We start from the raw sequence: 12246 nt of genomic DNA on the forward strand, positions 1-12246 counted from the left end.
GCTCTCCAGGTGACTCTTGTGCATAATAAAGCTTGAGAACCAGGGCGATGACACTTAACCCTGTAACTGACCTTCAAGTTGGAAGACGATACCCAGGCATCAACTTAAAAAACTAAAAATGCAGCCTTTGTTTTTTTTACACACAACCAGGCTTGCCTGACAGAATACCTACAGCAAGATGCCCCCAACCTCGGCCACGCAAATGGCTAACAGGTAGGGAAACAGTTCACTCCCTCCGCCCCACCTGCTTGTCCAGGTACCCCAGGCTGCAGACGGAAACATCTCTTTATATCCACTGTTTCCACATCACTAGGCAGGGACCAGACGCTTGATACTGTCCCATGTAAAACAGGGAGGGACATGGAAATGCTCTCCCCTTTGAAAGTGAGAGGTATGGGGGGAGAGAGGGTGCACCCAGCTCAGACACGGGGGATCCTGGGAAACCAAGCCCTGTGTCTGCTTGGATCCATAGCATAAGGCACTGTCCATCCCGCCCGCCCCGGCCCCACCTTTCCGCAGCTCAAGCACAGGCACATTCTCTTAAGATGCAGATTAACAATGGACAACTGAAGTGCTCCACCCCACCCCATCCCCTCTCCCCCATAAGAGGCCAGGCAATCAGGGAAAACCAACTTGATAAATGTGGCCCGGACTTGGCTGTCCCACAGCCAGGACTGGCGCAGACGTAGCAGAGACTGTCCTGAAACTCTCGGCAGCTACCCCGGGGCTCAGACGAGGGGCGGGGGGGGGGGGGACACAGGATGGAGGAATAGGACACAGTGACCAATTCAGAGACAGCATCATTTCAAGCAGAAAGGCTGGGCTGGCTCTGGGGTGACTGTGCCCTTGGAACCAGAGCCGGGCATAATGAGGGTGAGGGGCATGAGGACCGGAAGGGTGGACACTTGCTCTTTTGGCCAAAGCAACCACGAAGAAGAGGTTCTCCTCCTCAGAATGCTGGGCAACAGCCACTGAGGGTACAGGCAGGGGATGCGGCACCAGGGCGCCTGGGAGGGAGTGGGCAGAGGTGGAAAGTGGGGGCAGAGAGAGGAGAGCTAATGAGAGCCCTGGAGCATCAGCCAGCAGGCCTTCACCACCCCCGGAGATGTCCCTCCTGCCCCCGATTTCCCGAGTGGGGTCCCGGGTACAGGGCACGAGGCGCAGACAGACAAGCAAAGTAAAACAGCGCCCACCTTGGGGCAGGGCGGGAAGTGCCACATGGACACCGGGTGAGAAGAGAGAGCACCTGAGGATCCCAAAGCCAACGTATGGGTTCGCCAGGCTTTGCCCTGAGTGTGCACTGCCTTTCAAATGGCGCTTGTTAAAGTCTTCGCAGGCGGCCATGCTCACTTTTCAGTAACTCGAATAAAGCCAATTCTGTTCACTGAAACCACCGAGTATAACTCAATCATAAAAGCCGAGCAGCCCGCCGTTCACCCTCAGCTCAGGCCGGGGCCTAGCAAGCAGCAGCCTGTGGCACGCTGAACCGGCCACCTAACGGCACAGTGACCTCGGCAGCGGGAGCCATGGTGACCACAATGACGCCACCGCGCTCGCTTTCCGAGAGCCCGCGCTGGCCCGCCCTCCTTCACCCCCGTCCCCAGGGACACACGGGGGTCCCCTCCTCTCCCCTCAAGCCCAGGGGACTCGGCTGTGATGAGGATCGCCTGCTCCAGAGCAGAGGGACAGGGAGCCAACCGCAAAGCTGACGAAGCCGGTGAGTGGACAGGAAGGGAGTGAGCAGGAGGCAGCGGCAAGCCCCGCTCCTCCCAGACGGGAGATGCTCGCACCTGCACTGAGGGGGGAGGAATGGTGGGAAGGACGGACCAGGGGCCTAGAAAGGAGCTGCTGTAGCTCAGGAAATGCCTCCTAAGGGGAGGGTGGGCCTAGGCGGGGAGACGAATAGCACAGGTGAGGGGCCTAGAGACCGGAGTCAGGAGGTGAGGAAGGTGAGGGGGGCACGTGGGGGACCCTGCCTTGTAGGCTATGCACGAGGCTGCGGGCTGAGGGCTGGGTGGAGGGACTGGCCCAAAGGTCAGTAACAAGGGGAACAAGGGGAGCTGCCGGTGGAGGTCCAGGTGACGCCAGCTGTGCCACCCACCGCTCTCGCTTGCTTTCCAGCCGTTTCTCTGTGGCCGGGAAAGGAAGTGTGGCGTCAGACAAAGATGAGCCTGGGATTCTGACAGGGTCGTCAGCCCTATCTTCTCATGGGAGTTTGGTTTTGTTTCCTGGCACCTTCCACCTTCACTGGACTGTTCAACATCACTCCAAGCACAGCCCCTCACCACCGCCACAGAACAGCCCGTCCTGTCCCACTCCACTCACTCCTTCCTGCGCCCACCACGGAGCTGTGTCACCACGTGCCACCATCCCAACAACCCCACGGGCTGGTGACCGATTTCCTGAGTGTACGGGTGTGGGAGTGGAGTCGCGGGGAAATGAGGCAGCAAGCCCAGGTTGCACAGCTTAGCCAGTGCAGGGATCAGGGTCAAGCCAGGCTGCTCACTCCAAAGCCAGTGTTCTCATCTGGGCCCCCCACCCTGCAGCACCGGGTCTCAACCCTGGCTGGGCAGTGGGATCCCAAAAAAGATGTGGATTCAGTTTGTGGAGATGGGGACCCAAGTCGGGTTACTTTTAAAAGCCTTGGGGTGATTTTACCGTGTAGCCAGGGGTGGGAACCGGCATGCTAGAGACCCCGGGATTTCGGCACCAGCACAGTGGCCGGCTCAGGTGAGCAGTGAAGTCTCCTTGTGGAGTGAGTGAAGGAATGAAGGCTTTGCCCTTCCCTACAATCCTCCCCCCATCTTCCCATCATCCTGACACAAAGCGTGGCCTTCTCTCGCCAGGAGCAAGCCAATGGGCCCGAGGCATCTGTCCCTCCTTCGATCCCTCAAACGTGGACATGTAAATGCCACCTTCTCAGAGCATCACGTTCGTCCTGTTACCCTCTGCTGCTGTAACGCTTAAGTGCTGGCTCCATCGTTAAGGACACAGTTGCATCCTCTTAGTCTGGTATTTACGACAACCCTGCCCCAACTTACCCTTTCAATCCCAGCTCCCACGACCCCCAGAGGCTCTGTTCTGGCCAGGAAGGGGTCCTCTTTGTCTCCAATGCAAATCTTGCGTGTTCTTGTCACAGTGACTTCAATAATGCACATCCCCCTCTCTCCTCCACCCATGTCTGGATCCATGAGGACCCTGCTCTGCATCTGCTCTTCACCCCACCCCCCAGGAGCCCCTTCCAACTCTGAACGTGTGAGCCAAGAACCTTACCTGGCTCCCTTCTACATGGCTTCCAATCACCATTTCCACGTGCACACGTCCTAATTTCCTGACTAAGTTCTGCTCACCGGAAGGCAGCGCTGCAGGCACAGAAAGTTGTCTCCCCCGCAGTGACTAGCACTGCACATTCCCTGTGGCTGCCACTGGCAGCCGGCATCTCCGGTCTCAGTGCAGAGGGTCTTACCTGTAGTATCTGGACTGCAAGTAGGTGGAACACACGGCCTTGGACACGTGACTGGCTGACCCAAAGTCGATGACCTTCACGCGGTATGGCTGTCTGGACGGATCCACCAGCATGATGTTTTCCGGTTTGAGGTCTGCATGGATAAGACCCAGGCTCTTTAGCTTCATCAGGGCCGTGGCCACCTGCTGGAGGACTGGGCGAATGTACTTGAGGGGCAAGGGACTAAACTTGTTCTGCTTCAGAAAGTCATAGAGGTTCTGCTCCAGCATCTCAAAGACCAAGCACGTGTGATTCTTGTGCTGGAAGCACTCGTAGGCCCGGACAAAGTTGTAGTCGTCGGCACTCTCTGTGCTCAGGCGGGCCAGGATGCTCACTTCGATCTGACCTTGCCGGGCATAGGATGGGTGGTTCTTCAGGATCTTGATGGCCACAATTTCATTGGTGCCCCGTTTCCAGCACTTGACCACTTGCCCAAACGTCCCTCGGCCCAGGAACTCTAAAACTTCGTACGTGTTGGTCATGGAGCACAGCACCTCATGCTGGACCAGCTGATAGTCGCCTTCACTGTTGGAGCCACTGTTTTTGGAGGTGGCAGTCGAAGTGGTGGCAGTGGCTACAGTGGCCCCGCTGGCATTATTCTGAATCATGGGTGGATGCTCTTCGATGATCTGCACGCTGCTTGTGTTCTCAATCTCCTCACTCTTACGCTTGAGTCCGCATTTTTGGTAGGTATCAAGGAGGCTCACAGTGCTTCGACGCATTAGGTTATGTGGTCCGCCGAGGACTTGCCCAGTGACAGAAGTGCTGCTTGCTGATGTGACCACTATGTGCCCGGTGCTTCCTGGGAAGATGATGGTCTGCTCGTAAGGTAGGCTTGGGTTCGGGATGGGCAAGGAGGTGCTGACGGTTGTGGTGGCTGGCTGAGAAGGTGGCACGTTCTTGCTCTGGCTATACACTTTGCTGTGGGAGCCGTACCCAGTCATGTCCCAGTTGGAACTCGGCTCTACTTTCAATTTCTTCACACTACAGAAGGCACTTGATTGAAGGGTGTGAGGGGAGAAAACTTGCACATGTGAGGCCATACCTACAAGAGAAAGAAAGGAGAAAATAAGTATTTAGTTGCCATCGCATGAGTAAACTCAACAGATTCATTTCCGTCCTGAGCAGTGGCTGGGGCCTATAGAACATGTCCCCCCACTTACACAAGGTTGCAGAGGTGAATCTATTCCATCCAGAAGCACATTCTGGTCACTCAGTTTGTGGGGCCAAGGAGTTTGTTGTTCCACCTGACACCACCAGGAGGGTGGGAGACTTACAGGGTCAGGAATATATTTAAGATGGAGACACAGAATTTGAATGTCAGGACTTTGTTCATTATATATATTATAAATAATGTCCGTGATAGAAATAAATTCTTCCTCAATTCTCACTTGTTGTAATCCCAGCAGAACTGAAGACTGTATTGTTATGCAATTGTTATGTATGTTGTCCTCCATGGTTAGTTACTCTTTGTCCCAGTCCCTGAGTGTCTGGTTCAGTCATATGAAGAAACATCTTCCCACACAGGTCCAATCATGGAGCCACTCACGACCTGCTAGCTTCTGGATGATCCATAATTACCCCTGGGATCTTATTCTTAAGTTACTCTTAGATGAATTCTATAGGGTTGAGTAGATAAGCAGTTGGTTCAGCGTTTGCATTTAGATAGTCTAAAGCATTATATCAACCTTTTGGGGGAAGTGGGTAATATAATTCATGGGTTTCAGTCACTAACTTTTTCTGCTAAATGCATATATCAATAAATTAATTCATCTAGAAAGTATTATTCCAGACCAACATCTCACCCACAATTTAGATAACCTCAGCATAACTCTGGAATAGTTGTGCAAGTTATAATTATGGTGATAGTAGAAATAAAAAAAATTCATAGAAAATGTATTAGGAAAAATAAGACAATGAGGAAGAATAAGTTATTTTTTAAAAAAAATATATTTTATTGCTTTTAGAGAGGAAGGGAGAGGGAGAGAGAGATAGAAACATCAATGATGAGAGAGAATCATTGATTGGCTGCCTCCTGCACGCCCCATCCTGGGGATCAAGCCCGCAACCCAAGCATGTGCCGTTGGCCAGAATCGAACCTGGGCACATGAAGGCCGACGCTCTATCCATTGAGCCAAACCAGCTAGGGCAAGAATAAGTTCTTAAAGGTGACAGTAGAAAAACACAGTGCCGTCTTCTAAGCTGCAGTCATAAACATCTCTTATAAGTGGGTTTCCTATCAAGCACCGTTGGTGTTCAGCCATCCTAATGTCTGCGTTTCTCTGACCCCCTCGTGTTACCCAGAGTGGTATTCAACATTTTCATTTTCGCCCCATCGCCCATCACCCTAGTCCAGCCTCTCTCTCAGCAGGCCACCCACCTTCCACTTTGTCCAGAAGCCTAAGGTCAGCAGTTTGCTTCCCACCTTTATTCTCTTCCTTTCAAAGCATTCCTGAATCTACACCCATCCTCAACTCTCTCCTCTCCGTCTCAGAGGAAGAGGTGTCTCCTTTCCAGCAGTCAAAGTTCCCCGGTTCTCATGATTCACCCTTTCCGATTTCTCTTGAACCCCGTTCCCTCCACTGTCCTCTCTTTCTCCTACAGCTTTTAATTTCTTCCTGTTGATGGGATCCGAGTCCTTAATGAATCAATGGCTTAATCTCTGTCTTCTGTCTTCATCTGTGTCACACACACATTCCCAACTTGGAAGGCAAGGGGAGTAATCGCCATATTCTCCCCTTTGCTTTGTTCCTTCTTCTCACCTGTAATCAGTGCTAGACCCCTGTTCTTCAAGGCTCCGTCCTTAATCCACCTCCTCGCCACCCCACATACACACTCTGAGACTGTCCTAAAGGTGAACGACTTCCTGCCTAACCCAGTGGCCTTTCTTCAGTCCCTAGCCTTTCTCGGTGACCTCTCTGCAACATCTGATACTGCTGACCGCGGCTTCCTTCTCGATGCTCTTATCTGCGTCTACGCGAACCTGTCGCCTCCTCCCTAGTCTCACACTGCACACTGCACACTGCGTGCTGGGTGGTTTCTTTCCGCTTCCTCCTTTAAAATGTTGGCATCTCCAACATTTTGACTCTTCTCTCTCTAGAAGATATAATCCATTCAAACAGGTAGAATAGTCATCTCTATGCAGGCAACCCCCACACGTTTAGCACAGGCAAGGCTCTCCCTTGTACCTTCCAGCAATATATCTCTGCCTCCTGCTTCATCAAAGACTATCATCTAAAGGTCAACTCATTATCTTTCCTTAAAAATGTAGCCATCTCACCCCCCAACCTAACATCCCCATTTCTGTTCATAAAATAGTCTTCTAGCCACTTGGTTCCAAAACTATGCATTTACCTTTGATGATTCTTCTTTGCCTCGATGGACAAGAAGGTGCTAAGTTTTTGGTTTTTAAAAAAATATATTTTATTGATTTTTTACAGAGGGGAAGGGAGAGAGATAGAGAGTTAGAAACATCGATGAGAGAGAAACATCGACCAGCTGCCTCCTGCACACTCCCTATTGGGGATGTGCCCGCAACCAAGGTACATGCCCTTGACCAGAATCGAACCTGGGACCTTTCAGCCTGCAGGCCGACACTCTATCCACTGAGCCAAACCGGTTAGGGCAAAGTTTTATTACCCTCTCCTTCAAAATGTCTCTTACATTCATCTTTTTATTTCTGTTCTTGTTGCTATTTCATAGTTAAAACATTTACCACTTTCTAGTAGAATTAAAGCAAACATAGACACCTGGTTTTTCTGAGCGATCTTTCTTCTTCTAATTTGCCATATTCAGCCACCAGACCAACTTTCCCAGGATTTTTCTAAGCATGTCACTCCTCTGTCCAAAAACTCTTAATGACTTTTTCGTGTCTAGAAGATAAAGTTGAGGACTCTTTCACTCAGCATCATCACATTTTCATTTCAACTACCTTTTGGCTTCATCTCCAACTCTAATTAAGCTGTTTTACTGTTTTTAAATGCCTCTCAAACTTCCTACCTCGACACTTTTACACCATCCCTCCATCTGGCACAACTTCACTATTTCTCTCAACTTATCTAAAGACAAGATAATTCAGATCCCTCCCTTTCCCAGACCTTGCCAAGCCACAGTGGTTACTCTCAGCTCTCCTTTCCTATGGCATCTACCATATGTACCACCCATTTGGTCACAAAATGCATTTCTTCCCTGCAAAATCTCTTGTCTTATTGGACTGAACCATTTATCTTTCGTGCTGTTTAACTTTTCACACATTTAGGTCCTGTTTTCATAACCAGGCTATATTCTGAGGGCAGGAACTACAGTTCATACCTCATACTTCGCTGTGTTTTCCCCAGCACTGAGCTGAGTTTATGATACATGGTAGGCACGCAGTTGATGGGAGAAAGTTCTCTAACTGGCCTGGCCTCCAAGAGCGAGCTTAGCTCTGGCTACAGAGTCACAAGCACTTATTGAACCTGGACGCACTTCTCCGGGAAGTACGGAAAAACCTGCTAAAAGCTTTTCATCCTAAGCAAGACTTTTTAAAAACTCAGGACAGTCAGCATTCAGGTTCCGCCTGTACTTCTCCCTGGACATGCTCTGACTTCCCTACACCTGCTCTGAACCCCACCTGGAGCCTGATCCCCTAGATCTGACAGAGGCCTCTTTACTTGTCTGGATCCTGAACTCCGGTATGTGTGATATGACTGCACTTCTCTGTGCCTCCTTCCGCTCACAGGACTATTTCGGTTTGCTTCTTCAGAACCTGTGCTTGACCTGTTTCTTCCCACTGCTCTTTTTATTCAAGTCAACCTCCGCCTAATTCTATAATAACACAGAAAATGATTTTCTCTATTTACCAGTATTAAATATCCATATGGTTCTAGATGATGTATCTAATATAGAAATGACCAGTCCCTTGGCTTTTAGTAACTAACTCACCCACTGAAGAGGCAACGCAAATAAGCATTTTCTTTATCCTTTGGCATCTAGCTTGCCCCTTCCTCCTCAATCCTCAAGTACTTCAGGGGGAGGGGGAGGGGGAGGGGAGGGGGAGGTGTCAGTCAGGGCTGCAGCAGGAGAATATGCTGAAGTTACATAAAGGAGATGTGGCTCTATTCTGACTGTTTCAAAAAGATTTTGGTGGAAAGGCCAGGGTGTAGAAGTGGAATTTTACAGACGGGAAGAAGATGGCTTATGACTTATTGGGATGACGGCCAAGGGTCATAAAATTGTGGAAATCATCATTGGCTACGTCCGGGGACAGATGCCAGCAGCGGAGAGGCCCGGCCTGGCTGGAAGTGCCCTTCACCACCGGCTGCCTCAGACCCTGGCCTGGCCTCTTGAGGTCCCATTGCTCCTTTGATAAGGTCAACAGCTACCGTTCCAAGAACTAGACACAATTCATTCCGACGCAGCCTGATTCTTTCCAGCTTGACTGAGATGTAACTGACATGACATTGTGTAAGTTTAAAGTGCACAGTGTGACGATTTTATAGATTTACACACATGTATATATTGTGGATTGATGACCGCGATAAGGTTAGTTAATACATCCATTAACTCACATAATTACCTCTCTCTTTTTTTGGTGGTGGTTAGAACATTTAAGACCTACTCTCTCTGCAACTTTCAAGTATTAGTACAGTATTATTAACTGTAGTCACCATGCTGTATGCTAAATCCCACAGCCGACTTCTCTAACAACTGAAGTTTGGTAATACAGCCTCGTTACTATTATTCTGTAGCAGAGGCCTTTTGGTCTAGGAAACAAATTATTATTATTACTGTTATTATTATTTAAAAATCTCTAATATACCTTATAAGGAATAAAACACTGCTGGTGGTTGCATAGCTTAATCCTAAAATAATCTTACGGCAACAACCAAACGTATTTCCAAACATCACTCCTTGGGAATGTTTTTCTGGAATAAGCTCCCCTGATCAGTTTAGCCTCCGTGAGTCAAGCCCGCGTCTTTCACTTTGTTTCTCAGACCCCGGCGCTGGGCACCCGGAGGGGGCACCTTTCTGCTCTCCACTCCCATTCCTGTGTTGGCCTCCAAGCTCTGTAAGGCCTGCTCCCCTCCTTCCCTGTCCATTTTCTTTTCTGAAAAGCCAAGGGCGTATGCACACTTTCAGTTTGGTCCTCTGGCAGAATTGCAGTTGTTTTGTAGGTCATCTCTGCCCTTCCTCACGGGCTGTCCTCGGAGGACAGTGGGTTTGCTCTTCGTTGAGGGAACACCGGGAGGCTACAATCCAACAGTGCGGGGGGGTTTTGAGCCCATGGGGCGCGAGTGGTGCGAAGTATCCGGAGAATTACTGCAGGGTAAGCCTGCGATCCTCACACCTGCTTCCAAAGGGGTCAGACTTGGCCACAAAAGCTTACGCAGCCTCCCAAGGTAACACCTGGCAAGACGTTCCTATTCGCACTCAGCAAGTCCCGACGATCTAGAACTAAAGCTTCTAAAGGCTGCATATCGCCTTGCTACTCCTGTTTGACGCGGGTCAAAATTAGACCCCTGAATGTCAGATATACATCACGCCTTTTAATGTCACTGATACAAGTTTATGAGGATGTTATAAAAATGATCAGTAAAAAGCATTTAAAAAGATACTTATTATTTAAAATTTAAGACAACTTATACAACCATATGCAATATATTCCTCCTTGCATGTGGCAAGTGAAAAACAGCTCCTATAAAATTGGTATTAAAATATATCCTTCAGTTAGCAGAACTAAAGCCCGTTATTTATAAGAAGTCGTTTCTTATTACCACAAAGACAACAGGCTGTCTCTTTTGTGCCCCAAACAAATTCAGTTTCCCCAGCTACTTAGGGCGCATTTTAATAGCCCGGACGCTAAAGGCAATGAGGACAACTGACCTCCTTTTGGCCACTTTATTCAAATGCTCATTTTGCTTTAAAAAATGCAAGTAAGTCTGCATTTCAAAGAACCGATTTTTAAATATTTACCTTCTAAACTTTATCATAGATGCCATTTATGTCCATAAAATGCTATTACACTGAGTTCAAGCCCGATGGCTCATGATTCTCATGATTCCACAGATTTTAAAATCTTGAGCATCTAATACACACCAGGCTCTGGGCCCAGTTTTTTGTTTTTGTTTTTTTAAAAGACTAGTTTATTTATGTTTAGAGAGAGAGAAACATCGATGTGAGAAGAGCAGAACATTCTACTGGATGTGAGAAGAGCAGAACATTTTATCGGCTGCCGCCTGCACACCCCCTCGGGGATCCAGTCCGAAACCTGGGCCTGTGCCCTGACCGGGAATCGAACCTACGACCTTTCAGTGCACAGGGACAACGTTCAACCACCTGAGCCACACCAGATGTTTATGGATGGGGTAAGCCCACACCTAACTTCGTCGGGACTGTCTGGAATCACCCTGGTTGTGCCGATTCAGGTGGTAAGAGCACCCTCTGAACTTCCCTTCTCACAAGGGTCCTAGTTTGAAAGCTAGGAAGTCAGTGATGGGCGTAAGCTCCTATGATAAGTGAACAAACCGGATCCTGACCCAGAACAGTCTATGTTCCTCTTTGTCTTAATGATTTAATGAAAAATTCATTTTTCTAGGGTTGAGAATAAATTTTTCCACTTAATAAAGTAACTGAAAATCTTCATGATTTTACTGAAGTCTTAACTCCATTTAAAAAAAAAAAGTCATTTACTGAAGAATTGGCTTATTTAGTTCTTTTGCTTTGTTTCTTCATAACTTTATATTTCACAACTAGATGAACTGAAAAGTTGCTTCACATCTGAGTGCCTTTTCTTTCCGTTTCACCACTCCAAATTATCTCCTAGAAGATCGGACCCTGGTGAAACTACAGGGATGAGTGAGGGTTCAACTCTGATTTCAAAAAATTAAATTGAATTCGATTTCACTGAATTCTATCAAAGCTTGAGGGAAGGAATTATAAGTAAAACAGTGGCACCGTTTTTATCAGTATATAAAATTTAATTTTGGTTTGGCAGGTATGAAATAGATTATCACTCAGAATCCAGTTACATTTATTAAAGGGAACACAACCATGAACACCTTAGTTTAAGAGGTACCAACTCTCCCACTTCCTAAAATCCATCGGACACACACTTCTGCTGAAAAATGAGTATCTGATAGAAGCTACAGATCTTTTTTTTTTCTTTGTGATCAAGAATTCAAAGGAAGAATTAATTTCCATACCTAACGCAACATCATATCTGTCTCATCTATCACATTATGCACATCAGACATAACAAAATCACAGAACATACAAAAGAAATGTCAAATGTATGTGAATATTAGAAATACACATCTGAATGGACATTTTTAAACATCTGAAAAGGGTTACTCTGTATAACCATTGAGTAACCAGTAAAACATGACTAATTTGATGCCCTTGGGGGTTAAAAAATACTAGAAAAAATGTCTTCACTGGCATACGAGACAATATTCATTAAAATTTTAATGATAATCACTATCATTTTGTCAAGTTTATATTTCATAAGTAGTGCAAAGATCATTTCAGATTGCACCATTTCTAAATGACACACTTCCAAAATACTGTACAGTAAATGTCTATGGGGCATGGCTACCATTTTCAATCAAAGTCCCTTTCTCCACTAGTTGTGTAATGTGACATACATAGTATATTCCACCGGCACACAGGTTAGGGTCAACCACAGGCTCTACAGAATTCTTTTGTCAATAATGACAACACTATTGATTGCATCAAGGGTTCTCTCAATAAAAAAGACTGGG

The 12246-nt window shown here is 47.7% G+C and overlaps 1 protein-coding gene across 1 annotated transcript in view; it reads right to left on the bottom strand.

Annotated features, from left to right (window-relative positions):
* HIPK2 (homeodomain interacting protein kinase 2) overlaps positions 1–4550 on the bottom strand; it is a 114560-nt gene extending 110010 nt beyond the window's left edge. The window contains exon 1 of the mRNA XM_023764819.1: positions 3467–4550. Within this exon, the coding sequence (XP_023620587.1) occupies positions 3467–4548 (1082 nt within the window). The 5' untranslated portion in view covers positions 4549–4550. The remainder of the gene's footprint in view (positions 1–3466) is intronic.
* Positions 4551–12246: the final 7696 nt, after the last annotated feature.

Source organism: Myotis lucifugus, unplaced genomic scaffold, assembly GCF_000147115.1.
Source record: "Myotis lucifugus unplaced genomic scaffold, Myoluc2.0 scaffold_351, whole genome shotgun sequence".
In the NCBI taxonomy this organism is placed as follows: Eukaryota; Metazoa; Chordata; class Mammalia; order Chiroptera; family Vespertilionidae; genus Myotis; species Myotis lucifugus.